The 25596-nt window shown below is 42.4% G+C and overlaps 1 protein-coding gene across 3 annotated transcripts in view; it reads left to right on the forward strand.

The window, feature by feature from the left end:
- Nucleotides 1–25596, forward strand: part of LOC129044629 (isoleucine--tRNA ligase, cytoplasmic) — an 82060-nt gene that overhangs the window by 38428 nt on the left and 18036 nt on the right. For all 3 annotated transcript variants that reach the window (XM_054502645.2, XM_063650260.1, XM_054502646.2), the window contains exons 18-30: nucleotides 1194–1277; nucleotides 2431–2575; nucleotides 4638–4758; nucleotides 7977–8068; nucleotides 9538–9615; nucleotides 10604–10725; nucleotides 11150–11252; nucleotides 11498–11581; nucleotides 13897–14071; nucleotides 16372–16484; nucleotides 18132–18227; nucleotides 19126–19302; nucleotides 20503–20608. In XM_054502645.2, coding sequence (XP_054358620.1) covers nucleotides 1194–1277; nucleotides 2431–2575; nucleotides 4638–4758; nucleotides 7977–8068; nucleotides 9538–9615; nucleotides 10604–10725; nucleotides 11150–11252; nucleotides 11498–11581; nucleotides 13897–14071; nucleotides 16372–16484; nucleotides 18132–18227; nucleotides 19126–19302; nucleotides 20503–20608 — 1496 coding nt within the window. The remainder of the gene's footprint in view (nucleotides 1–1193; nucleotides 1278–2430; nucleotides 2576–4637; nucleotides 4759–7976; nucleotides 8069–9537; nucleotides 9616–10603; nucleotides 10726–11149; nucleotides 11253–11497; nucleotides 11582–13896; nucleotides 14072–16371; nucleotides 16485–18131; nucleotides 18228–19125; nucleotides 19303–20502; nucleotides 20609–25596) is intronic.

The raw sequence follows: 25596 nt of genomic DNA on the forward strand, positions 1-25596 counted from the left end.
ACCACTGGTTTTTTCTCCATCTCTGTAATTTTGTCGTTTCCAGAATGTTATATAAATAGAATTATACAGTAACTAACTTGGGGGAATTGGGTTTTTTTTCTTTTTTTTTTGAGACAGAGTCTCACTCGGTCACCCAGGCTGGAGTGCAGTGGTGTGATCTCGGCTCACTGCAGCCTCCACCTCCTGGGCTCAAGTGATTCTCCCATCTCAGCCTCCTGAGTAGCTGGGACCACAGGCATGAACCACCACACCCAGCTAATATTTTGTATTTTTGGTAGAGACAGGGTTTCACCATATTGGCAGGCTGGTCTTGAGCTCCTGAGCTCAGGCGATCCACCTGCCTCGGCCTCCCAAAGTGCTGGTATTACAGGCATGAGCCACCACACCCAGCTGGCTTGTTTTAAATCAGCATAATTCCGTTGAGATTTCAGATGACTGCACATACCAATAGTTCATTTCTTTCCATGGATAAATAGCATTGTGTATTATGGGTATGCCATGGTTTGTTTGATCATCCACCTCTTGAAGGACATCTGAGTTGCTTCTAATATTTGGCAATTGTGAATAAAGCTGTTGTGAACAATTGATAATAGGTTTTTATGATAACGTAAGTTTTCATTTCTCTGGGATATATTCTGACACATCTTTCTTCTTCAGTCTGCCCTGAAGCTTCCTCATGGACTTACTATGATATTCAAAATGAAGTTTGCAAATATTAACAAAATATCTTACCATTGTACCTTAACACTGTTTGTTTGTTTGTTTCTTTTTTGAGACAGTGTCTTGCTCTGCTGCCCAGGCTAGAGTGCAGTGGCGTGATCTTGGCTCACTTCAGTCTCTGCCTCCCAGGTTCAGGCAATTTTCCTGCCCCAGCCTCCCCAGTAGTGGGGATTACAAGTGTGCGCTGCCATGCCCAGCTAATTTTTGTATTTTTGGTAGAGACAGGGTTTCACCATTTTGGCCAGGCTGGTCTCGAACTCCTGACCTCAGGCGATCCACCTGCCTCAGCCTCCCAAAGTGCTGGGACTACAGGTGTGAGCCACCGCACCCGGCCTATTAGCACTAACTTCTGTCTAAGTTACTCCTTCCCATTTCCTTTTGTGTATTCCTGTTTGCAAATGATTTGTATCCTTAAAACAAGATCATCTGTGATACTGACTTACTTAATTGGCATCTCCCTTTTGTTTTACAAGTGATGGCCAAAAAATGAGCAAACGGAAAAAGAATTATCCAGATCCAGTTTCCATCATCCAGAAGTATGGTGCTGATGCCCTCAGGTACAAACCAGTGCTTTGCCTTGTGTGTATCTATTGTTTTTTTATGTAAGCATCTCCTATACTATTAGTCACTATTCTTAGATTTGGTTTATAGTTAGGTTTTTAGCAACATATCTCTGTTATTTGGATGTTATGTTGGTATGGTTGTTGATTTTAAACCCCCAAAATAGTTTTCTAAATAATAAAGGCATTTTTAAACCTAGAGGTCTGTTTGAGGAAGAGGACCTGTGTTGGGTGTTGTTGAGCTGTCCAAGTCCTCCCCAGGCTAGATGCTGATTGCCTCTGCCTTACTTCCTTTCTAGGTTCCCTGTCTTGTTGGTATCAGAATTCTCTTTCATCATTTATTTTAATTTTGTACTTAACAGAGCCATGTGAGATATATCTATGCTAGAGGTAATAAAAAAACTCATACTGAAAAGCTTTTGGAGAAATTTGAGCCACTGCTTGAGGTAGTTGTAATCATGAAACCACACAGTGTTCAAGTTGAAAGGGACCTAGAGATCTTGTTCAGCATCCCTATGTCCTAGGCATGAGACCAGTGCCCAGGCCTGTGACTCAGCACCTTCACACAGTACCTGTGTTGCCCAGGAGTCATTAGTGGGGCTCTCCCCCAACTCTCCACTGTCTCTTAGACTCACCCTTGGCACTGCTGGCCATTTGGGCTGTGTAATTCTTTGTGGTGGTAGTTCTTTGTAGGATGTTTTAGCAGCATCCCTAACCTCTGCCCGCCAGATGTCAAGACTCTGCTCTGTGAAGGCTCTTCCTTGTGAGTCCCTCTCTCTCTGCAAGCAGCAGATGCAGGTCGTGTCCGTGGGAAGGACACAGTGGCTCTTGACGAGGACCAGGCCAGCCTTTCTCTTAGTGCTGGTGTACCCCATTGGTCCTGCAGTGAGAGTGGCATAAGATGCATTTCTGTGCTATACAGTGCCATATTTTGGTGTCAGATTATATACGTCTTTTATAATTTGCTAGGTCTCTTACAGAAAGTGAGAGTGAGTTTTGTGAGTTTTAGATTGACCACTGAAAGAGTATTCATAGTTCCCCCCTTTTGTAGAAAATAGGACTGATTTTCATCTTGCTCTCTCAATATGTCGAGTAGTAATTGGTTTACTTTCTAAGTACCTTCTCTGTCTAATTTTTCTCCCTCTTCCAGATTATATCTGATTAACTCCCCTGTGGTGAGAGCAGAAAACCTCCGCTTTAAAGAGGAGGGTGTGAGGGACGTCCTTAAGGATGTACTGCTCCCATGGTACAATGCCTATCGCTTCTTAATCCAGAACGTTCTGAGGCTCCAGAAGGTATGGGCTGTAGGGGGCTGCACATGTACCTGACGTGTCTCCACGGCGCTCCCTTCACCAAGCTGTGAGAGGTGGAGCTCTGCGTGAGACTTTAGGGCTGCTGTTCTCTGCTGCCTGATGCTGGGGTAACTTAGAGCCATGGGGAGGCCATACATGCAGGTGCGGAAGGTATCTAGGGTCTGGGCTATGCCAAGACCATGGGCCCTAGCCTGCAGAAGAGTTTGTCCTATAGTTGTTTAGTCGCCCAGTTCTTTTTTTTTTTTTTTTTTTTTTTGAGGCGGAGTCTCAGTCTTGTCGCCCAGACTGGATTGCAGTAGCACAATCTCTGCTCACTGCAACCTCTGCCTCCTGGGTTGAGGCACTGCCTCAGCCTCCCCAGTAGCTGGGACTACAGGCACCCACCACCATGCCTGGCTAATTGTTTTGTATTTTTAGTGGAGACTTGGTTTCATCATGTTGGCCAGGCTGGTCTTGAACTCCAGACCTCAGGTGATCCGCCCTTCTTGGCCTCCCAAAAGTGCTGGGATTACAGGCATGAGCCACGGCGCCCAGCCTAGTCAGCCAGTTCTTAGTACCAGAAACACCATGTTGAGTGACACACCCCTCCCCTTATGGAACCAGTGGAGTGGGAATTGGGAGAGATAGTAAAGAGTCAGCAACTTTTAGAGAGAGCACCCAGTGAAGGCGGAGTCACAGGCTAGCTAGGGCTGGCCACTTGAGATGGGTGGTCAGAGAAGGCCCCTCAGTGGGGTGGCATTTGGGCTAATCTGAGAGTGATAGCAGTTCTCGATGGAGTTTTCAGTGGGTTGTTAGGGTCACAAATAATAGTTGTGATGTATGTGGAAGTGTACTTCAATGGCAGTTACCTCCACGCCCAGGAGTTAGTTTCTCACCTGAGAAGCCCTTGTTCTAGAGCCACCTTCCATGCCCCACAACTGACCACTGTCAGGGTCCATCACCTTCATTGCACATTTTCCTGTATGGGCTTTCAAGACCTGATTTGAGGTCAGAGTTCGGATACGCACATCTGATCTCCAGCACCTTACAAGTAAAATTGCTTGTAAGTAAATAACTGTTGAATGAAAATGAGATATTATTCCTGCTTGAGCAGTTGAAAAAGCTGGTTGGAAAAATGAACTCTTGTTATCTCATTCCAGCAGGCAGGTCACTTACTTCTGCTCCCCTTGGGCTCTGGTTGTTCTGCTAATGAGGACACATCATGTTCACCTGAGGCGCTCAGAGTAGCCTTTCCCCAGGAATTGAGAAGGGCAGTCATCTTCCCCAGGCTCCCAGCATTCCTCGTCTCTGCAGCCCTGCCACCTGTCCTGCATGTGGTTCTCTGCCAAGTAGGGCAAACAGTCCTTGGGCAGGTGCACTCTGCAGGCCTCCACTGGTGTGGGACTCAGGAATACAGGTGGGGTCAAAGTTCCCCACAGCCAGGGCCCATCTGAACATACCAGCAAGACACAGACTCCATGATCAGGGGCTTAAACCCAGAGGAAGAGTCACATTATCACTGCCCTGCTAGCCTGGTTGTGGTGCTGCCAGAGAAACAAAGCAGGACATGAGTTCTGTTTGTGGAGCAAGGACTTAAGATCAAGGAGGATTTTGCAAAGCAAAAAGATTGGGATAGAACTTCCTGGGTAAAATGAACAGCCTTAGTATGGAAATAATTTCCCAGTACTCATTTTCAGTTTGTAGACAATCATTCAATCCTAGACAGTTTTACTGTCCTTCCTTCCTGAGGTTTAAAGTAACTAAACCCTACACTTTTCTGACAAGATTTTAGAATATCTCTCAATTCATAATTACTCTTTGGTGCAGACAAGTAATGTTTTCCTAAACTCTTCAGTTTACTCCAAAACATAATAAATTAATTGAGGACTTAATGTGCCACGTTGGTGCTTATCTTGAAAATATTGCTGAAAATCGGAAATTCACATTGCCAGTAGAGTCTGGGATTTTTTCTTTTTGTTTTTGTTTAGGTGATTTAAGAAGTTTATTTCCTGATAGTAACTTTCTCCCCAAGTGTGCCAGTGTTTCATTAATTGTTCCTTCCTAGGAGGAAGAAATAGAATTTCTCTACAACGAGAACACGGTTAGAGAAAGCCCCAACATTACAGACCGGTGGATCCTGTCCTTCATGCAGTCTCTCATTGGCTTCTTTGAGACTGAAATGGCAGGTGAGTCTCTCTTGGTCTGTCCTCCCAGGAATAAGGACTATTCTCTTTGTAACTGCCCTTTTGATATTTAATAGTGGAAATATTGAGAGATACAGAAAATTAAATAATTGTTTCCTTTTACCTCTCATATAGTTTTGTTAAGGCTTGTTAATTGTCGTGATATCTTTGTTTCAAGGCCCTGGGGACTTCTGGCCTGGTGTGGTGGCTCACGCCTGTAATCCCCAGCATTTTGGGAGGCCAACGCAGGCAGGTCACCTTAGGTCAGGAGTTCGAGACCAGCCTGGCCAACATGGCGAAACCCTGTCTCTACTAAAAATATATTAAAAAAAAAAAAAGTTAGCTGGCCATGGAGGCGGGTGCCTGTAATCCCAGCTATTCAGGTGACTGAGGCAGGAGAATTGCTTGAACCTGCGAGGCGGAGGCTGCAGTGAGTTGAGATTGCACCACTGCCTGGGCAATAAGAGCGAAACTCCATCTTAGAAAAAAAAAAAAGCCCTGGGGAATTCTGTCTTTAGGGGTTGTCCTCGTGGTCTCAACGCTCCACAGAAGAGGTTTAGAGCTGGATAGCCATAGGTTCAGAGCCCAACTCTACCACTTGTTCCCAATCCAGAGAGTTGCTTGAAGTCTGACCATCAATTTCCTTTTTTTTTTGTGGGTACATAGTAGATGTATATATTTATGGGGTACAGGAGATATTTTTATATAGACATACAGTGTGTAATAGTCATATCAGGGTAAATGGGATATCCATCACCTCAAGCATTTATCATATCTTTGTGTTGCAAACATCTCAGTTATACCCTTTTAGTTGCTTTTAAATGTACAAGAAATTATTGTTGACTGTAATCACCCCATTGTGCCATCAGATGCCACTCTTATTCAGTCTATCTTGACCTTCAGTTTCTTTATCTGCAGAATGCCCAGTAGTGTTTGTAAGGCTTAAGTAGAGACGATTTACATAAAGTAGCTGGCAGATGATAGGTACTCAATAAATAATACTTGTTATTAATGCACTTATAACTTATTTTTAGGTCTATTTTCATTACTAAATAGTCCCCTTCTTTTCCAGAAAAATTAGAAAAGTCAGAAGAGCAATAATGAAATGGACATTTTGCTGTTATTTCTATTAACTAACAACAGTGAGTTTGTTGGGTAATTTTACAGAGATTCAAAAAGTACATTATGTTGGCTTCCTTAAGGTTTGAGATAGTCACAACCATAGGTCCAGGTGAGAAATCTAGGACACCTTAGATAATCAGTTGAAGTGGGTGGACAGAGGCCCTGGGTCACAGTGAGGGCAAAAGAGGGCAAGGCAAATCCACCCTTACAGGGCTCTGCGGTTCCTGCTGCTGTTGGGCAGGAGCAGCGGCCACTACAGACCTGGGATTCACCATTAGCCTAGATACGGGCACATGCTGCTCCCTGGAGTAGGCGGTGCTGCCCCACTTAGCACAGAAGGACTGCTACAGGATTTGTCCACCTTGTTAAACATGTGGAAGGATCACGACAGTCCAGCTGTTGCTCAGATAGACATAGATGAAGATGGAAGTGAGTGTGAGGCTGAGTGCTGCCCTGGCGAGGGCAGCACTGGGAGCCCAGCACACTCTCCCCAGACATGCTCACACCTGTGTCCGCTTTTCCCTCCTGAGTGATACGAGTGGGTGGGAAACGTGGGGATTGTTGCCCGGACCCCCTTCAATATTTGGGCACCAGCTGCCATGACCTCCTGTGAAGCTGGGTCTGGAGAGTGTGCATCCTGGCTGGAGCCTGGTCTGCCTGGAAACTAGAGGTCGGCAGCCACGTTTTGTGGGTCGTGTTTAAGTCCCGGTTCTGCCGGCCTGTCAGCCTCATGTCCTCCACTCCCTCAGCAGCACTGTGGGTGTGAGAGGACCTGCCTCACAGGGTGGTGGCGGCCTGGGTAGTGGCTGCTGCTGCTGCCCCTGTGTGTTGTATGTTTATTCATTGTATGCGGGGTTCTATTTGGGTTCATTTACTCCCTCAGAGTTGAAACCGGAACATAGAAAAGCTGAGCTTCCTGGAAGGTAAAAAGTGCCATGAACCCTAGAAATCATTTAGACAGGTCTCAGTTACTGAAATCACCTGTCGAAGAAAGTGTGACCAGCTAACGACTCTGGCCTGGAGCTCAGCCCACTGGCACCTGAGTTCTGGTCTTAGTGAAAAGCAGCACAGCAGCTCTGCCCATTGCAACTTCTCATCTCTTAGCTTAGACCAGAAGCATCATTAACACTCCCTGGACTCTTTTCATTACTATAAATTGTATTTGTTTCTAAGTATTGGTCTTATTCTTTTTGTTTTTGGTGTTTGTTTTTATGTAACAAAGAGTATTAATTAAAGGGGAGGTGAATGAGAATCCGTAAAATAAGCCTTGCCTCAGACAATTGGCTAAACACCCTTTCTTTCCTACTTGATCTCTGGGTTTCTCAGGGAACTCTTCAAATCCTCCTAATTCCTCAAGAGCTTCACTACCTCTGATGCTGTTTTTACTCGACTGTTATGTTTAGAAGGCCAGTTCTATTTTATTCACAGCCTGTGCCAGAGTTTCTTAACTGCAGCACTATGGACAGTTTGGGCCAGGTCATCTTCTGTGGTGGGGCTGTGCTGTGCGTTATAACTGAGCAGCATCTCTGGGTCTACCCATTAGATTCCAGTAGCACTGTGCTACCCTCCAAGTTGTGACAAGCAAAATGTTTCTCCAAACATTGACAAATGTTTCCCGTGGGGCAAAATTGCTTTTGTTTGAGAATCGCTGGCCTATGCTGTACCTCTTAGCATCTGATTTGTGCTTTTTGTCTTTTAGTTGAAGTACAGTGTAATACAATGGAAAGAAGTTGGGCATTGTTGATGCTGTCAAATTGCACAACTCCGAGTAAACGGCATTTCCTACAGTTGTGTAGTGGGCAGCCTTGGACTTTGATCCACACATACTGGAGTTTTTGGCTTTTCTCACTGACCAATGGGAATTCGCATGTGGCTCACATGGTGATTTTTTTGTGTGCAGCCCTAAACACTCTGACTGCCATGTAGCACATCCTCAACAAACAGTCATTATGTGATTGATTCATTTTGGTTCTTTCCTCCTTAGTAAGTGGAGGCACTTGAATGGAAGGAGCTGCCCCCTCTTTGTTGTATCCAACCCTCTCCCCACCCCAGATGCCTGGTAACCCACTTGCTGCCTGATTGACTTGTCTTACTTTTAGCTTATAGGCTTTATACTGTGGTGCCTCGCCTGGTCAAGTTTGTAGATATTCTGACCAATTGGTATGTTAGAATGAACCGCAGAAGGTTAAAGGTAAGTGCAGACTGCTGTTGGGAAAAGCAAAAAGTGTATGAAGTTTGGAAGTAGAAGAAATATGAGAATAGCCAGAAGGGAGAGGAACATTTTCAGTTGCTCTCAATTTTTGAAGCTTTGTTTTTCTTTTCCTTTTACATTGCATTTTAATTATATTTGTCATTTGAGGGATAGGGATCTATAAGTTCTAAAAGTCATTTTGCATTATTTTCACCATACAATTATGTACATGTCATATTGGAGGGAGAATGTCAAGGCACAAACAGGACTACACTGAGCAGACCTCTTAAAATTCAAAATAAAATCATGCAAATATTTTATAAAAATACTGGTAGATATGGCATTAATATTGAGAGGGGTACTTCCTTCTACCACAAGGGAGTCAGATATTATTTACTGTGGACAGAACTCCTCTGTAGCTGTTGGGGGTTTAGGATGAGCAGAGCATAGGTCCTGGTCTCAGGACTTAAGCCAGGCACATAAATAACAATGATGCATAATAGAGCGAGGTCTCTTTACTGCAGACCCAATGAAGGCTCCCACTACCCATTAGTCATGTCTTTTTTTTTTTTTTTTTTTTTGAGACAAGAGTTTCACCCTTGTCACCCAGGCTGGAGTGCAGTGGCATGATCTCGGTTCACTACAACCTTTGCCTCCCGGGTTCAAGCAGTTCTCCTACCTCAACCTCCCCAGTAGCTGGGATTACAAGTGTGCGCCACCACGCCTGGCCAATTTTTGTATTTTTAGCAGAGACAGGGTTTCACCATGTTGGCCAGGCTGGTCTCAAACTCCTGACCTCAGGTGATCCACCGGCCTCAGCCTCTCAAAGCACTGGTGTTACAGGTGTGAACCACCGTGCCTGGCCAGTCATGTCTTAAAAGGCATTAATAATAAAAGCCTGCAACACAACTGTAATTTCATTTTTGTGCAGATGTATCTCACACACACATACCTAGAAGGACATAGGCTAAGATGCTTACAGTAGTTGTCTCTGGATAACTTAATTATGATTGAAATTTTTTCATTATCTTTGTTTTTCCTACAATGAATTGGTATTTTTTTTTAATACACAGTATATACTTTTTTAACATAAGAAATCTTATTTAAAGGTACTTTAAAGTTTTTGGTTAGCAACTGTTTCTGTCTGTTGTGGGTAGATCAATTCTACCTTCATCCTTCGGGTCCTACAGTTAAGCTCTACTTCCCTATCATCTCGCCTCAGGTGGGGATAGTCAGTGGGACAGCAGGTGCACATCCTGGCCAGTCCTCTTGCACTGCCCTGAAGGGCCACCCTGGTAGCATCGACCGTGGATGGCCTGTGATCGTGGCCCTTTCTCCTTTCTCTGTCTCGTGTCCTGTCTGTATGCTGCATGCTCTTTGAAGATTGCCTCTTTTTAATAAACTTATTTTTTTAATGGTAAACACTTATTTTAGCAGTTTAATGTTTATGTTTCCTTTTTACTCATTAGGGTGAAAATGGGATGGAGGATTGTGTCATGGCCCTAGAAACCTTGTTTAGTGTTCTGCTTTCTCTTTGCAGACTTATGGTAAGATGATTGGCTTCTTTGTAGTACCCTTTGGCCTATGAGCTGCCTTCGGCACCTACTTGCTGCAGCATCCTCCATTTATATCTATTCTGTATTATTCTGCCAAAAATAGATATAGAAGTTTTATAACACCTTATAGCTCTAGTTCCTTTTCAGAAATCTTGTTAGCTTATACATGTTAAGTAAGGACTAAGAAATACTAGATTCTTTCTTACATCTCTGGCAGTACAATATATGTCAGGGCCCTTGGCTCTAGAACGAAGATCTACAGTTCAAAGTAAGACATATCTCATCTTAATGTGGATTGCCATAATTGTGAGTAATGGAGAGGTTCTTCAGCTAATACCTGTCTGAGTAAATATATATATATATATATATCACAAAAAATACTTTAACTTAGCATTGAGAGGAAAACGTGCAAGTAGTTGTTTGATATATGTTCTTATCAGTTCAGGTATTAGTTAAATAATATAAAAGTGGAACGGCTCCAACTTTAATTGTTTCTATCCTGTTTCCTTTACTCCATATGTTATAAGGCTCCTATTTATTTCTTAACCGAAGGAAAATCTGCTTTGTACAAGGTGCTGTTCCTGGTGCTCTCCATGCCTGATCTCATCACCTTCATTCTGTGAAGCAGCGGGTATTTTCCCCAGTTTACAGATGAGGTTTCTGAGGTTTGGGACAGTCAGTCTTCTGTGCGTATTGACTTGGCTGATACATCATTAGGTGATCCTGTTTCTGTTTTAGGCATCCTTCAGAATTCTAGAGGTGCTTTGGGTTTTTCTAGCTACAGTCCTGAAGCTATGCTTCAGGGATATGAGGCCATTTCTCATTCACAGGGCATGTTTTGTAACCTCGTGCCCATTTTGGTGCCTATTACTGTGTTATTCTCTAACATGTTTAGTTGTTTCTCAGTATAAATGAGATCAGTTGTTGATGACTGCATATGACTGACATGACTGACATGATGTCCTGTGTCTTCATACAGGCTCCCTACACGCCTTTTCTCACTGAATTGATGTACCAGAATCTAAAGGTGCTGATTGACCCTGTTTCTGTTCAGGACAAGGACACACTCAGCATCCACTACCTCATGCTGCCCCGTGTTCGGTAGGACTCAAATAGAAATAAGCCTCACCTGTGCCAAGGAGGGGAGAGTTGCTCAAACATGTGGGCAAGAGGAGGCATTTCCCTGCTCCAGCTTCATCTGTGCCTTGCCTCCCGCCCCAGCTGACATGAACTCCTCAGGCTGCAGGATGGGGCCCACTTTGGTACACGGTAGCAAGGATGCTTGGTGTGGAACCCCTTTGTAGAGCTGCAGCAGGTGGGGTGTGGGCGTGCCCCATGGGGGCTCCTTGGGGAGGTGCTGGGTGTTGAGCGGCAGGCTCTGCGTTGCCCTTCCCCTGGTGCTTCACCAGGAGGGCCTAGCCACACTTCTCTAGCCTGACCCTCTTCCTCGCTTATGCATGCCTAGTGCCTTCAATTTTCTCCTTTTAAATCTAAACTCTTTCATATTCCTACCTCTACCACTCAGAGAAGAATTGATTGACAAGAAAACAGAGAGTGCAGTATCTCAGATGCAGTCTGTGATTGAACTTGGAAGAGTGATCAGAGACCGAAAAACTATTCCCATAAAGGTTTGAAATTTTACTTCTATTTTACATGGCACAGAGCTAAATAATTAAGTGTTTGGAATGCTTTCTTAATATAGAGAGCTTCCACCAATGGCCTTTTTCCTTTTCTGCAGTGAGGGTGTGAATGACTTAGTTACTAGTCCAGCCTGACTAGAGCTTGAGATTCAAATAAACATTTAATATTCCATTTTTCTGCAGTTTTAGAGGACTGGCTGCTGAGTGAACTTTCCCCTCCCTTTTCCTCCTAGTATCCTTTGAAAGAAATTGTGGTTATCCATCAAGATCCAGAAGCTCTTAAAGATATCAAGTCTTTGGAGAAGTATATCATTGAGGTAAGGTAGATGATTTGTCTGTTTTTGGTACAGATAGACTTAGAACATTATTTTGATGAATAATCCTCAAAGTACATATTGACTGTATAATTTATTTTTATTAGTATAGTCATAACAAATGTAATAATCCATATTTTACACTGTGCTTGGAATCAACATAAATTTGTTGTAATTCTTTTAAAAATATTTCAAGATCAATGAATTTCTTTACCTATCATCTATCGTCTTCATTCACTTCCCTGAGGTTTTGTTCTGTTCTGTTCTTCTCTGTTCTGTCCTTTCCTTTTCCTTTTCCCTTACTTTACTTTTCTTTCTTTTCTTTCGACAGAGTCTCTCACTCTGTCACCCAGGCTAGAGTGCAGTGGTGCCTTACCACAACCACCACCTCCTGGGTTCAAGCGATTCTCCTGTCTCAGCCTCCGGAGTTGCTGGGATTACAGGCACCCGCAACCACGCCCAGCTAACTTTTCTATTTTTAGTAGAGAATGGGGTTTCATCATGTTGGCCAGGCTGGTCTCAAACTCCTGACCTCAAGTGATCTGCCTGCCTCGTCCTCCCAAAGTGCTGGGATTACAGGCATGAGCCACTGTGCCTGGCCTTCTGAAGTACTTTTTGATAACTACCAAAGAAACTTTGTTCTTCCAAATTATGCAAGTGACAAGTACCCTCGCATGTAAAAAGTCGAAGCACTAGCATAGTGAGCCTCTCTCCACCCCATCTCTCCCTGGAGTCTCACTTCCTGGCTGCTTCATAATTTAATTACTCTCCTGTTGTTTGACATTTAGGTTTCTGATTACAAACAAAAGCTTTGTGTGTACGTGTATACATATATCAGTGTATGGATATTGGATAGATTCCAGAAGTGGAGTTTTGGGGTCAAAGTTTATAGTGTCAGTTGTCTTCCTAAACATTTTTATTCCATGATATTTTAAAACATGTGTATTCCATAATGTTTTAAAAACAAATATGTTTTACCTCATCTTGTTTGTGATGATAGAAAACAAATATTTTTTTAAATTTCATTGTTTATTCTTTTCACAGGTGATATTTAAAATCATTATTATAGAAAATGTTAATTAATTTCTATATTTGGTTTTCAGTTGCTTGAAAGTTCTGGAGAAATATTAGAAACCAAAAGTTAGATTTTAAATTCTGAAATTAGTACCTGTGGCTATGCATAAAATAGAAATTTTTTTTTTTTTTTTTTTTTTTTTTGTGACAGGGTCTCACTCTGTCACCCAGGCTGGAGTGCAGTGATGTGATCTTGGCTCACTACAGCCTCCATCTCCTGGGCTCGGGCAATCCTCCCACCTCAGCCTCCCAAGTGGCGGAGATTAGGCATAGTAGTACAGGCTTTTGTAGAGATGGGGTTTCGCCATGTTGCCCAGGCTGGTCTCTAACTCCTGAGCTCAAGTGATCCTCCCACCTCGGCCTCCCGAAGTGCTAGGATTACAAGTTTGCGCCACCACACCCAGCTGAAAAATTTTGAAATTAACTACTTCACTTAAAATGAGATTAATTAATGTAGCTAAATATAATGGTAAAACTAAACATTCCGTATTATTTTCTTCAAGCTGTTCTCATTTTCCCATCCGCTACTGTGCCATCACCATCCCTGCCGCATCAGTAATCCTCAATAGAATGACTGAAGCATGAAGTGTTCTTTTTAACTGATCTTCCGCTTAGTTGATAGTTAACCTTGTGGTACTCTGCAGTTGCTTGCACAAAGGCTACCTCTGAAGGATGAAGTTTATATTTTGGTTCTGGAGTCCTTTTTCTGTTATGCTCAACTGTCTTGATAGATCTTCATAAGAAACATTTTCTTCTTACCATACAAGTCACTGGTTTTTAAGCATATTTATAGAATGGTACAACCATCACCACAGTTTTAGAACATTTTCGTCGTCCCAGAAAGAAACCCAGTATTCATTAGCATTCACACACCATTTTCCCCTCAATATCTGACCATTTCCTGGCATCCATGAACCTATTTGCTGTCTCTGGATTTGCCTTCTCTGGACATTTCATATAAGTGGAATCATACAATTTGTAATCTTTATGTCTGGCATGTTTCACCTAGCATAATGTTTCACATTAATTTATGTTGTAGCATGTATGAGTACTTCGATCCTTCATATTGCCAAATACTCTATTGCATGTGTATGCTGCATTTTGTTTATCCATTCACAGTTGATGGACACTTGAGGTGTTCTTGCTTTCTGGCAGTTAGGAATAATGCTGCTGTGGACATATGTTTTTGTGTGAACATATGTTTTCATTTCTCATATTTGTTTCCTCTTGTGCACTAACTGTAGGAACTGAATGTTCGAAAAGTTACACTGTCTACAGATAAAAACAAGTATGGCATTCGGCTAAGGGCCGAACCAGATCACATGGTCCTGGGGAAGCGTCTGAAGGGAGCCTTTAAGGCAGTGATGACGTCCATCAAGCAGTTGAGCAGTGAGGAGCTGGAGCAGTTCCAGAAGACTGGTAGGTGTCTACACAGACAAGGGCACCATTTATGTCCTCAGGCTGAGGGATATTTTTTAGGCTACTGTTTGACTTTTAATATCACATCCTTTCCTTTCCTGTCCTGTCGTGTCCTGTCATGTCCTGTCCTGTCCTGTCCTGTCCTTTCCTTTCCTTTCCTTACTCTCTTCTGTTTTCTCTCTTATCTCTTCTCTTCTCTTTTCTTGACAGAGTCTCGCTCTGTCATCCATCCTGGAGTGCAGTGGCACGATCTTGGCTCACTGCAACCTCTGCCTCCCAGGTTCAAGTGATTCTCCTGCCTCAGCCTCCCAAGTAGCTGGGATTACAGGCACGAACTACCACGCCTGGCTAATTTTTGTATTTTTAGTAGAAACAGGGTTTCACCATGTTGGCCAGGCTGGTCTCTAACTCCTGACCTCAGGTGATCCACCCACCTTCGGCCCCCCAAATTGCTGGGATTACAGGTGTGCGCCACTGCACCTGGCCATCCTTTTCTTAAATAAAACTTTTTTTCCTGTTGATAAAAATGTTTATTATAAATAATTCTTACAGTTTAGAAAGAAAATAGCTGGGCACAGTGGCTCACATCTGTAATCCCAGCACTTTGGGAGGCCCAGATGGATAGATCACTTGAGATCACTACAGGCACATACTACCACACTTAGCCAGGTGTGGTGGTATGCGCCTGCCATCCCAGTTACTCTGGAGGCTGAGGTGGGAGGATCCCTGGAGCCTAGGGTGATTTTCTTTCATGGTGCTTGCTGACATTGAAGATTTGGGAAAATAATTATGGTTTTGATAAATGTTATAAAGGGAAAGTGTAGGGTAACATAAAAACATGTATGGGTACCTAACCAAATGATGGGATTAGGAAAGGGAAATCAGCCCCATCTTGCCACCCCTATACAGAGCATTTCAGGGTGCCCAGAAATTTGCAGCTCTGCCATGATTAGAATCATACATGATCTGATTGTGGCTGTCTGACATCCTGTAACTATCCCGGGGCACAAGCTGTTTATTGTTACGGCTTCCTCTGAAGTTGAAAATCATAAGCTGGGAGATGTCTTGAGAAGAGAGATTTGAGGTTTCATAAATCAGATGGGGGCACTGTCCCTAAGATTCTCCAAATATTTAGATAGAATTAATAAAACATAAGACATTATCAGCTAAACCTCAAGTTATTACTAAGTACTAATCAACTCAAAATATTAAAATAACAAAGTGTTACGAGCCTTCAAGCCACAAATCTAAATTGTTCACCAGATAGCCAAAGCATCAAAAATTCCTGAGATGGCTGGGCGTCATGGCTCACGCCTATAATCCCAGCACTTTGGGAGGCCGAGGCGGGTGGATCACGAAATCAGGAGATTGAGACTGTCCTGGCTAACACGGTGAAATCCCGTCTCTGCTAAAAACACACACACATACACACACAAAATTAGCCGGGTGTGGTGGCAGGCGCCTGTATTCCCAGCTACTCGGGAGACTGAGGCCGGGGAATGGCGTGAACCCAGGAGGCAGAGCTTGCAGTGAGCTGAGATCCCGCCACTGCACTGCAGCCTGGGTGACAAAGCGAAACTGTCTCAAAAAAAAAAAAAAAAAATTCCTGAGTTAAACCTTATTTGAAATTGAAAGCCTAGTTTCTGAGTGGACTGTTCTGCACTGATGGAAAACAAGATCATCTTCAGAACACAGAGACAAAGTAAACATAAAAATGACACCCGGGTGCTCAGAGCCCAAGAAGTCATCATCAGTGACAACAGTGTGCCTCCCTATCAGCAGGGGTGTTATCATCAGCAGCTGTGCACATTTCTGCCTCTCCTGAACAGGCATGATGCTCAGTAGTACACACTGCCCGTCTCATTTTAGCCTCACCACATCTTGCTCAGCAGGTAGCAGAACACCATGTCATACAGCCAGCAAACAGTGGACCTAAGTTCACTTTCTCTTTAAAGACTGTATTTTCTTCATTATATCCTGCTGCTCTGTGTTTATGGTGAGCATTTGCTGCCTCTTGGTGCCTTCCCTTAGCTTTGTCACGTCTTTGGACCTGAGAGTTTACATAAAACTGGTAGATACTGGTGATGACTTAACTGTCTTCAAGGTAGCATAATGTAATCTAAAGAAAGTTTGTCATGTCTTGGCTACAACCATGACATGAGTCAGAGGGAAATGATCTCTTGAAGCCTCTGTGGCTTTGCTGTTGTGAAATTTTAATCAAGAAGGGGCATAACACACGGGTAGTGGGGCAGCTTGAAGAGGAGGGGAAGCTGATTAACAGTGTAGCTGCTTCTCCATAGGGACCATTGTTGTGGAAGGCCATGAATTGCACGATGAAGACATTCGCCTCATGTACACCTTTGATCAGTCCACAGGTGGAACTGCGCAATTTGAAGCACACTCAGATGCTCAGGTATTTTTCTGTTTCCTAGAACATTTCTTTACCAAGAGATGAGAGCATAAGAGGAGAAAGTATTTGCCTATGCCTTTCCTGATAATGTTGACAGCTTGTCTAAGGGTAAAATAAACCAGTTACTTGGTTTAGATTGGCTTTATTAAACTAATATATTATTATGCCCTTAACATATGCATTTGTTTAATGAATACATAAATAAGCATTTTGTGATTTCTATATGTGAGTAATTGTCCCAAGTGTGGGGTTGCACAAAAATGAACCCTTCAAGGAAGGAGTCAGTCAAGGACACCTGAAATTAAGCCAGTTCTTAGTATTCTACCTGATAAGTTATCTGGTAGAAATAAGTACACAGAGGGCTCCTATCCAAAAATGGATGTAGGGTGAAAGTGGTCAGGGAACACTCTTTTAAGAGAATATACGAACTGTTTTAGATTCCAGGATCAATATTTTTTGCCATGTTGGAGAAGAGACTATCTCTTTGCAGTCCTGACCAGACATCCCCAGTCAGCATTGTTGTAAGATCTCGCATGTGGGTTTGGGGATATTGCAGGAGTCCCTCTGTGCTTGGCATACCATGTGCAGGGGAAGGTAGAGCAGCACCTCCATGAAAGGAAGGTCGACCTCCTCAGTCCTTTACCCAGGCGCTTAAATTAGATGCATATAGAACTCTACATGGGAAGACAGTGGCAAGGAGTCAGAGGTATCGTAGCTGGGAAAGAAGGCAGCGAGGAGGTTTCTAAACACTGACAGTGGGCAGTTCTTCCTCATTACAGCAGATGTTAGGGGTCTGAAAAGTTGTCCACACTTAAAAAAGTGTCATCATGTGATGCTTCTGAGTTTCTTGACATGGCTTACATGTTGTAGTGGCCCTGCACTGACTGGAATTTAGAGTTTATCATCCATTTCATTACCTCTGATGCCTTTGTGAAGTGAGTCATTTCTTAACTTCTCTGTTTACTCCAAGGTAAATGAGATGATGCCTAATGTACAAGTCTTTTGTAGAGTGTATTTTACTCTGCAACATGCTGTGTAACAGAAGCGATAGTGTCATTATTGCTACATCATAATCAGCAACCTTCAGAATAGATGAGATAGAAACATTAACCTTAGCAAAAATATGGCAGTTTAAGTCACAGAAAGTTTTGTGGTCCATTGTAGAATTTGTCTTGAGTCGTTCTGACAAACCTGAAGATCACAGGGGTCATGGTATAGGAAAGTCACTTGGAGTTGACTGTGCTGAGGCCTTTGATCCACTTGTTGTGGCCTGAAAAGCTGTGCTGCTCCAAGGGCTTCATGATTATTGATCTTACTTATTAGAAGAGTTGATATTATTTCTTAGATGGCCAAAAAGCAGAGTCATGTGAGGGACTCTGATAAGAGGTGGTCCCAGGGCATCTCCTGTGAGCAGCACCCTACAAAAAAACAAGAAACAAAAACCTGCACAGCTTTCTCCAGAGACAGGACTAGCTGATTATGAAGAAGTACCTGAATGATAAACTAGATTAATTTTATTGCATTTGCTCATTTGTGTGAAAAAATAGTGCTGCATTATAGACTCTCCAGATTTAAATAACATTTTGCTGAGTTGGGAAGAAGTGTTTCTCCTTATTTGATTGTCGTGGTGTGCACTGTTCATTCCCACAGGCTTTGGTCCTCTTAGATGTCACTCCTGACCAGTCAATGGTAGATGAAGGAATGGCTCGGGAAGTTATCAATCGCATACAGAAACTTCGCAAAAAGGTTAGTTTGTCAGTTAAGAATAAGCTACTGTTTTAGCTTTTTGTTTCTTTTGGTTGTTGGGAGAAGATAGGAGAGGCAGATAATATAAACCATAGTGATCAATGCATAACAATCACTAATCCATCGTCCATTTGGAATGTATTCGGCAGGAAAGTCACTCCTCTTCCTCTCCCCATGTGTACAACTCCCAGGTTGTAGCTTTCAGCCAGCCTTTGCCTTTTCCCATCCTTTTTTTTTTTTTTTTTTTTTAGCTCCGTTGGGCTTCTACAGAATATCCCCTGTGACTGGGGCAGAAGGTAATCAGAGATGATAGTGTCTTTGCAGAAGGGCAGAGGTGCAGTCAGCATAGACAGGCTTCTAGCTTAGGGGGGGTTCCCGGATTTGGACAGAGTTGGGTAGTTTTTCCTTATTAGAGAGCTGAGGAATATGCAGAGAGCTCATTCTGGAGAGCAGAGGGGCTGCAAAACCCCTGCTAGTGAGAGAATCAGGATTTCTTGCCCTGTAGAGGGCAGGGACAGCTACCATACATCTTTCTTCCCAGACGGTTCAGGGTCTGAGGAGGCTGTTCCACCAGATAAGTGGGTGCTTGTGACCTCTGAATCAGTTCAGAGCTTTGTAAGTGGGTTCTAAGTAATTTCTTGGTTTCAACATTCATGAGGTACTGATTGTTCTAGGAAAAGAAACATGCCCTATCCCCCGAAGAGTGGTGAAAAGGACACAAAGTTAATCATGTACTGAGTGCAGTTAGTCTTACAGATCACCCAGCAGGGAGGGAAGGGTGACTGCCCTTCTGTGATGATTCAGCATGGGGTCCGTAGCCCTTGTTCAACAGTACCTTCCTTCAGTTCTGATTAATAGAATGTACTTCCCTTTTAAATTTTTCTGTATGTGTTTTCAGTGCAATCTGGTTCCAACTGATGAAATCACAGTGTACTATAAAGCGAAGTCTGAAGGAACATATCTGAATAATGTTATTGAAAGCCACACAGAGTTCATATTTGCCACCATAAAGGCTCCCTTGAAACCATATCCAGTTTCTCCATCAGATAAAGTCCTTATTCAAGAAAAAACACAGGTGAGTCCTGAGTTCCACTGAACTACTAAAGGGTTTCAGATTAGGTTTGACTTTGTGTACTCACGTGTTGATATTCTGTCCCACAGTAGAGATCGGCACAGCACTCAGTCTTGAAATATTGCTCTGGACAGTAGTGGGTAGAGTCAGAGAGTGGAAGCCCAGAAAAGATGGAGCAGGGAGGGAAGATGGAACTGTTTTCACAACAGTTCTCTTGAGGAAGGTAGCCAAGAGGGTACATGAGCTTTGCCCGGAAATAAAATGGCCTGTTTTTTCTAAAACTAGAAAAGGCAGTGTGTGGATTCTGATAATTATAATTAAAAGTAAATAGCAATTGGCTTGAAAAACATTTAACTCTTCTGGTAGTGGGTTCTCCATGAAAGTACAGTACGAAAAAAAAAGATTACAATAGCATTTCTGTTGTTACATCTAGGAATTTTAGATACACTTATGAAAGTATGATATTAAGGTAGGGAAGATATTGGTTTATAACTTAGAAGTAGATCATTTAGACTGGGCACAGATTAGGCTCACACCTGTAATCCCGGCACTTTGGGAGGCCAAGGCGAGCAGATCGCTTGAGGTCAAGAGTGCGAGACCAGCCTGGGCTGGTGAAACCCCATCTCTACTAAAAATACGAAAATTGGCTGGGCATGGTGGTGCACGCCTGTAATCCCAGCTACTTGGGGGGCTGAGGCAGAAGAATCACTTGAACACAGGAGGTGGAGGTTGCAGTGAGCCGAGGTGGCATCACTGCACTCCATCCTGGGCGACAGAGCAAGACCCTGTCTCAAAAAAAAAAAAAAAAAAAAGAAGTTGATCATTTAAAATATATCTCAGTCACTTATTTAATCATTTTCTCCTGTCTCATTCTATGAGACAAGTAGGACAAGACAAGGAGGGGCTGATGGTGGCTGTTTATTTTTTCAGTGAGGCGAGTTGCAATGTAGTTTCATTTTGTATTTTGCATATTGTGTAATTATTTGACTTCTTTTAAGTGAGCATATATTTTTAAGAAACCAGGATAAGAAGAGAAGAAAAATGGGATATAAATTGTAGCTTTTGATACTTTGAGTAATGAGATTGAATATGTTATCAATTGCGTACAGCTCTTGTTACTGAGAAGTCACTGTGTTACATGATGGTGTGGCACATTGCAGTCAGATGCCACAGTTACTCAGTCATATGTTCTCATGTGCTCAGTTGAAGGGATCTGAACTGGAAATTACACTCACCAGAGGATCTTCCCTTCCTGGTCCTGCTTGTGCATATGTCAATCTTAACATTTGTGCAAATGGCAGTGAACAAGGTAAGAGTAAATTCCATGATTTGTGTGACTTTTTTTTAGTTATACTTATGGATGTGAAAAAACAATCAAAAAAACTTATGGATGTTTTTAGGAGAATTGGAATAATTATTTAATCATATTTAATAGATAACTTTTTCTTCTTGTCATCAAAATGAATTCACTAGGCGAGATGCAGTGGATCCAGAATCAGATCCTGCCTCAATTTAAAAAAAAAAAAAAAAAGGCCAGGCATGGTAGCTCACACCTGTAATCCCAGCACTTTAGAAGGCCGAGGCTGGTGGATTACTTGAGGTCAGGAGTTCAAGACCTGATAAACATGGTGAAACCCTGTCTCTACTAAAAATACAAAAATTAGCCAGGCATGGTGGCAGGTACTTATAATCCCAGCTACTCAGGAGGCTGAGGCATGAGAATTTCTTGAACCTGGGAGGTGGAGGTTGCAGTGAGCTGAGATTGCACCATTGCACTCCAGCCTGGGTGACAAAGCAAGACTGTCTCACCAAAAAAAAAAAAAAAAAAAGAAAAATGAATTCACTAAAGTAAATGATTGGACTTAGGCTTGTGGAAGCATGAAGCAGATACAGTTTTCCCTATTCCTCCTGCTAAATCCATCTAAACACCCTGGATATTACATATAAAAACAAGCATAAGAAGACTGTCAAAGATGTAAGGAAGAAAGCAGACCACCTAAGGACCTTGTAACCAAGTGACCTAAAAGTAGTAAGTTCTGGGTTTTCTTTTCTGCCTCGTATACCCAAACTTGGAACTGAAGAAGCTGGCAACCTGGAAATGTCAAGTGCAGACCAAAGAAGGCCTCGACAAAAATTCTGCTCCCTTGACAAAGGATCAAGAGATGGGCAGCCTAGCAAGACAGAAAATTTTGAAACAGTAACTGCTCTACTCTAGCCAGACACCATAGAAAAAACTATGGCCCCACCACCACCCACATCAGCAAAGGCCAAGTTGGGAGCCTGGACTTCACCCTTGCCAAGCTGAAGACCCCTCCCCTGTCACAGGGGTATCAGAGAAGACAAAGTAGGAAGCTGGGACTTTCATCCTAGTGGGGGGCAGTAATGAGCCCCTCTGCCCGGTGGCATCAGTGGAGACCACATGGAAAGCCTAGATTTCCATCCCTTCTGGGCAATAACAAGGCATCCCTCCCATTTACAAATGCATGGCAGCAATGAGGCCACACACCATGAGCGACTCCTCTGCAGTGTCAGTTAAGGTATGCGTGAAACCCAAACAGGGTAAACCCAAAAGAATCCACATCTACATATATCATAATCAAACTTTTGAAAACCGAAGACAAAAAAAGTGTGCAGTGAAAAAGATATAACACCTAACTTACAGGGGAAGAACAATTCAAATGATACTGGATTTTTCATCAGGAACTACAGAGGCCAGAAAATGAAAAGGCGGCATTTTTCAAGTGCTGAAAGATAAGTATTGTCTACCAAGAATTCCGTATCAATCAGAAATACCCTTCAGGATGATGGGAAAATAAAGACATTTTCAAGTGAAAGAAAACTAAAAGAATTCGTTCCCAGCAGACCAGTCCTAAAAGAGTAGCTAAAGGATGTTCTTAACACAGAAAGGAAATAATGAAAGAGGGAATCCAGAAACATCAGAAAGGAAAAAAGAAAAATGGAAAATCAAAATGGAGGGTAATTCAGTAGACTTTCATTACTCTCATGGGTCCAGCAAGCACTATATCATTGTTCGATGTGGTTCTCCATGTGTATACACTAAGGCCTCAACATCATCAGTGAGTTCTTGGGTCCTGCAACTTTAAGTGAAGTGATGTACTGTGTGCCATGGGAACTTAACTCCTGTGGTAAAGTTGGTTTATTATACAGTACATCATTCTGCTTAAAGTCACAGTTTCCAAGAACCTACCAGCAACTTTAAGGACTTACTGAACAAGAAATAATAGTTAAGACAATTACAAAGGAGACAGGGTTTCTACATTTGTCACAAACTGGTAAAATATTGACACCAGTGGACCTTAGGAAGTTATGTTTGTTAGGTACTGCTTGGAGTTACCACTAATAAAAGACTATACCACAGGATACATATAAAACCCTAGAAAAGTAAAAAATGGAACTCTAAAATATGTTTTAAGTAACTGTATTAGTCCATTTTTCATTGCTATAAAGGAATCCCTGAGGCTGGCTAGTTTATAAAGAAAGGTTTATTTGGCTCACAACTCTGCAGGCTGTATGAGAAGCATGGCACAAGCATCTGCTTCTGTTGAGGGCCTCAAGAAGCTTTTACTCTGCTTTACAGAAGATGAAGTGGGAGCAAGTGTATCACATGATGAAGAGAGGGAGCAAGATAGAAGCCAGGTTCTTTTAAACAACCAGCTATTGCATGAACAAACAGAGTGAGAACTCACTCATTACTGCAACAAGGGTACCAAGCCATTCATGAGGGATCGGCCCCAGTGACCCAAACACCTTCCACTAAGCCCCACTTTCCCACATTGAGGACCACATTTCAACATGAGAGTTGGAGGAGACAAATATCCAAACTATATCAGTAACCCACAAGAAGCTAGGAGAGAAAATCAGAACAAATATGCCAGGCAGAGTGGCTCACACCTGTAATCCCAACACTGGAAGGCCGAGGCAGGTGGATCACCTGAGGTCAAGAGTTCAAGACCAGCCTGGCCAACATAATGAAACCCCACCTCTACTAAAAATACAAAAATTAGCCAGACGTGGTGGCGGGCGCCTATAGTCCCAGCTACTCAGGAGGCTGAGACAGGAGAATTGCTTGAACCCAGGAGGCGGAGGTTGCAGTGAGCCAAGATCGCGCTCCTGTACTCCATACTGGGTGACAGAGTGAGACTCTGTCTCAAAAAAAAACAAGCAGAACAAATAAAAGATTGGCATATTGTTAAAAACACATTAGCCAAGTATATGCTATCTATAAGAAACTTCTAATATAGTGATACAGGTAAGTTGAAAGTAAAAGGGTAGAAAAATATATACTATGCAAACATTAATCAAAAGAAGCAGGAATGGTCATGTTTGTATTAGATGAAACAGACTTCAGAGCAAAGAAAATTATCAGGGGCATTAAATAATGATAGAAGTGTCAGTACACAAAGAAAACAGAGTGATCCTAAATTTATATGCATGTAACAAAAGAGTTACAAAATACATGAAATAAAAAGATACAGACATTAAAGGAGAAATAGACAAATCTACAACTATAGTTGGAGACTTCAAAGTACCTTTTTCAGTAATCAATAGACCAGTTAGAACACCTCACCCAAAAATAGCAGAATATAAATTATTTTTGAGCTCTCACAGAACTTTGCTAAGATACATTATAACCTGGGCCATAAAACAAACCTCAACCAATTAATACAGTTGAAACCAGAGTGTGCTCTCTGACCACAGTAGAATCAAACTATTAATTAGTAATATAATAATGAAAATCTCCACACTCTTAAAAATAAACAACATGCTTTTAAATTATCCATGATTAGGAAAGAAGTCTCAAGAGGAAAAGAAACATAGAACTGAGTGTAAAGGAAAATACGACATCAAAATATGTGGAATGTGGCTAAAGCAATCCTGAGACGGAAATCTGTTACACTAAAAACTGAAAGAAAGATGGTTTTAAGTCATAACCTAAGGTCTAAACTCAAGAAACTAGATAGGAAAAAAAAGCAGAATAAATGCAAAAGCAGAATAAATGCAAAGTAAGAAGAAGAAAAAACAGAAGAAATCAGTGCAATTGAAAACAAAAACGATAGAGAAAATTAATGATACAAAAGTCTGGTTCTTACCAAAAAATTCAGCAAAATTAAGAAACCTCTAGTGAGACAAAGAAAAAGAAGACACAGTTGCATATCAGGAATAAAAAGAATTATCGATACAGATTGCCAAAATCAAAAACGCAAATACTATGAATAAATCTCCGTATGTAAGTTTGACAGCTTGGATGCCTGTCGCCCAGGCTGGAGTGCAGTGATGCAAACTCAGCTCACTGCAACCTCCACCTCCTAGGTTCAAGCGATTCTCATGCATCAGCCTCCTGAGTAGCTGGGATTACAGGTGTGCCACACCATGCCCGACGAATTTTTGTATTTTTTTTTTTGTAGAGATGGGGTTTCACCCTGTTGGCCAGTCTGGTCTCAAACTCCTGGCCTCAAGTGGTCTGGCCCTCTTTGGCCTCCCAAAATGCTGGGATTACAGGTATGAGCCGCTGTTCCTGGCCTGAAGTGAACCCTGTTTCTAAAAAACACAAACTACTACAACTCACACAATATGAAACAGATAATTTTAATGGCCCTATAATTATTAAGAAGATGAATTTGTAATTTAAAATCTCTGAACTAATCTCCAGGCCCAGTTTCACTGGAGAATTCTTACCAGATTTAGCACCAGTTCTACACAGACTCTTCCAGCAAATAGAAGAGGAAGGAACATTTCACTCATTTTATGTGGTTATTAACCTGCTACCAAAACCAGATAAAGACAGTATTAAGAAAAAAGATAGACTGGGCACGGTGGCTTATGCCTGTAATCCCGGCACTTCGGGAGGCCGAGGCGGGTGGATCACCTGAGGTCAGGAGTTGGAGACCAGCCTGGCCAACATGGTGAAACACCATCTCTACTAAAAATACAAAAATTAGCCAAGCCTGGTGGCGAGTGCCTGTAATCGCAGCCTACACGGGAGGCTGAGGCAAGAGAATTGCTGTAACCTGGGAGGCAGAGGTTGCAGTGAGCCGAGATCGTGCCATTGCACTCCAGCCCAGGCCGACAATAGTGAGACTCTGTCTCAAAAAAGAAAAAAGAAAAGATAGAAAACAGATATTCCGCATGAATATAAATGTAAAATTCTTCCCAATAAATTATTAAATAGAATCCAGCTATATATACAAAGAATTATGCACCATCACCAAATGGGATTCATTCCAGGGATGCAAGGCTGATTCAACATTTAAAAATCAATCTAGTCCGAGCGAGGTG

Source organism: Pongo pygmaeus, chromosome 13, assembly GCF_028885625.2.
Source record: "Pongo pygmaeus isolate AG05252 chromosome 13, NHGRI_mPonPyg2-v2.0_pri, whole genome shotgun sequence".
Taxonomy (NCBI): domain Eukaryota; kingdom Metazoa; phylum Chordata; class Mammalia; order Primates; family Hominidae; genus Pongo; species Pongo pygmaeus.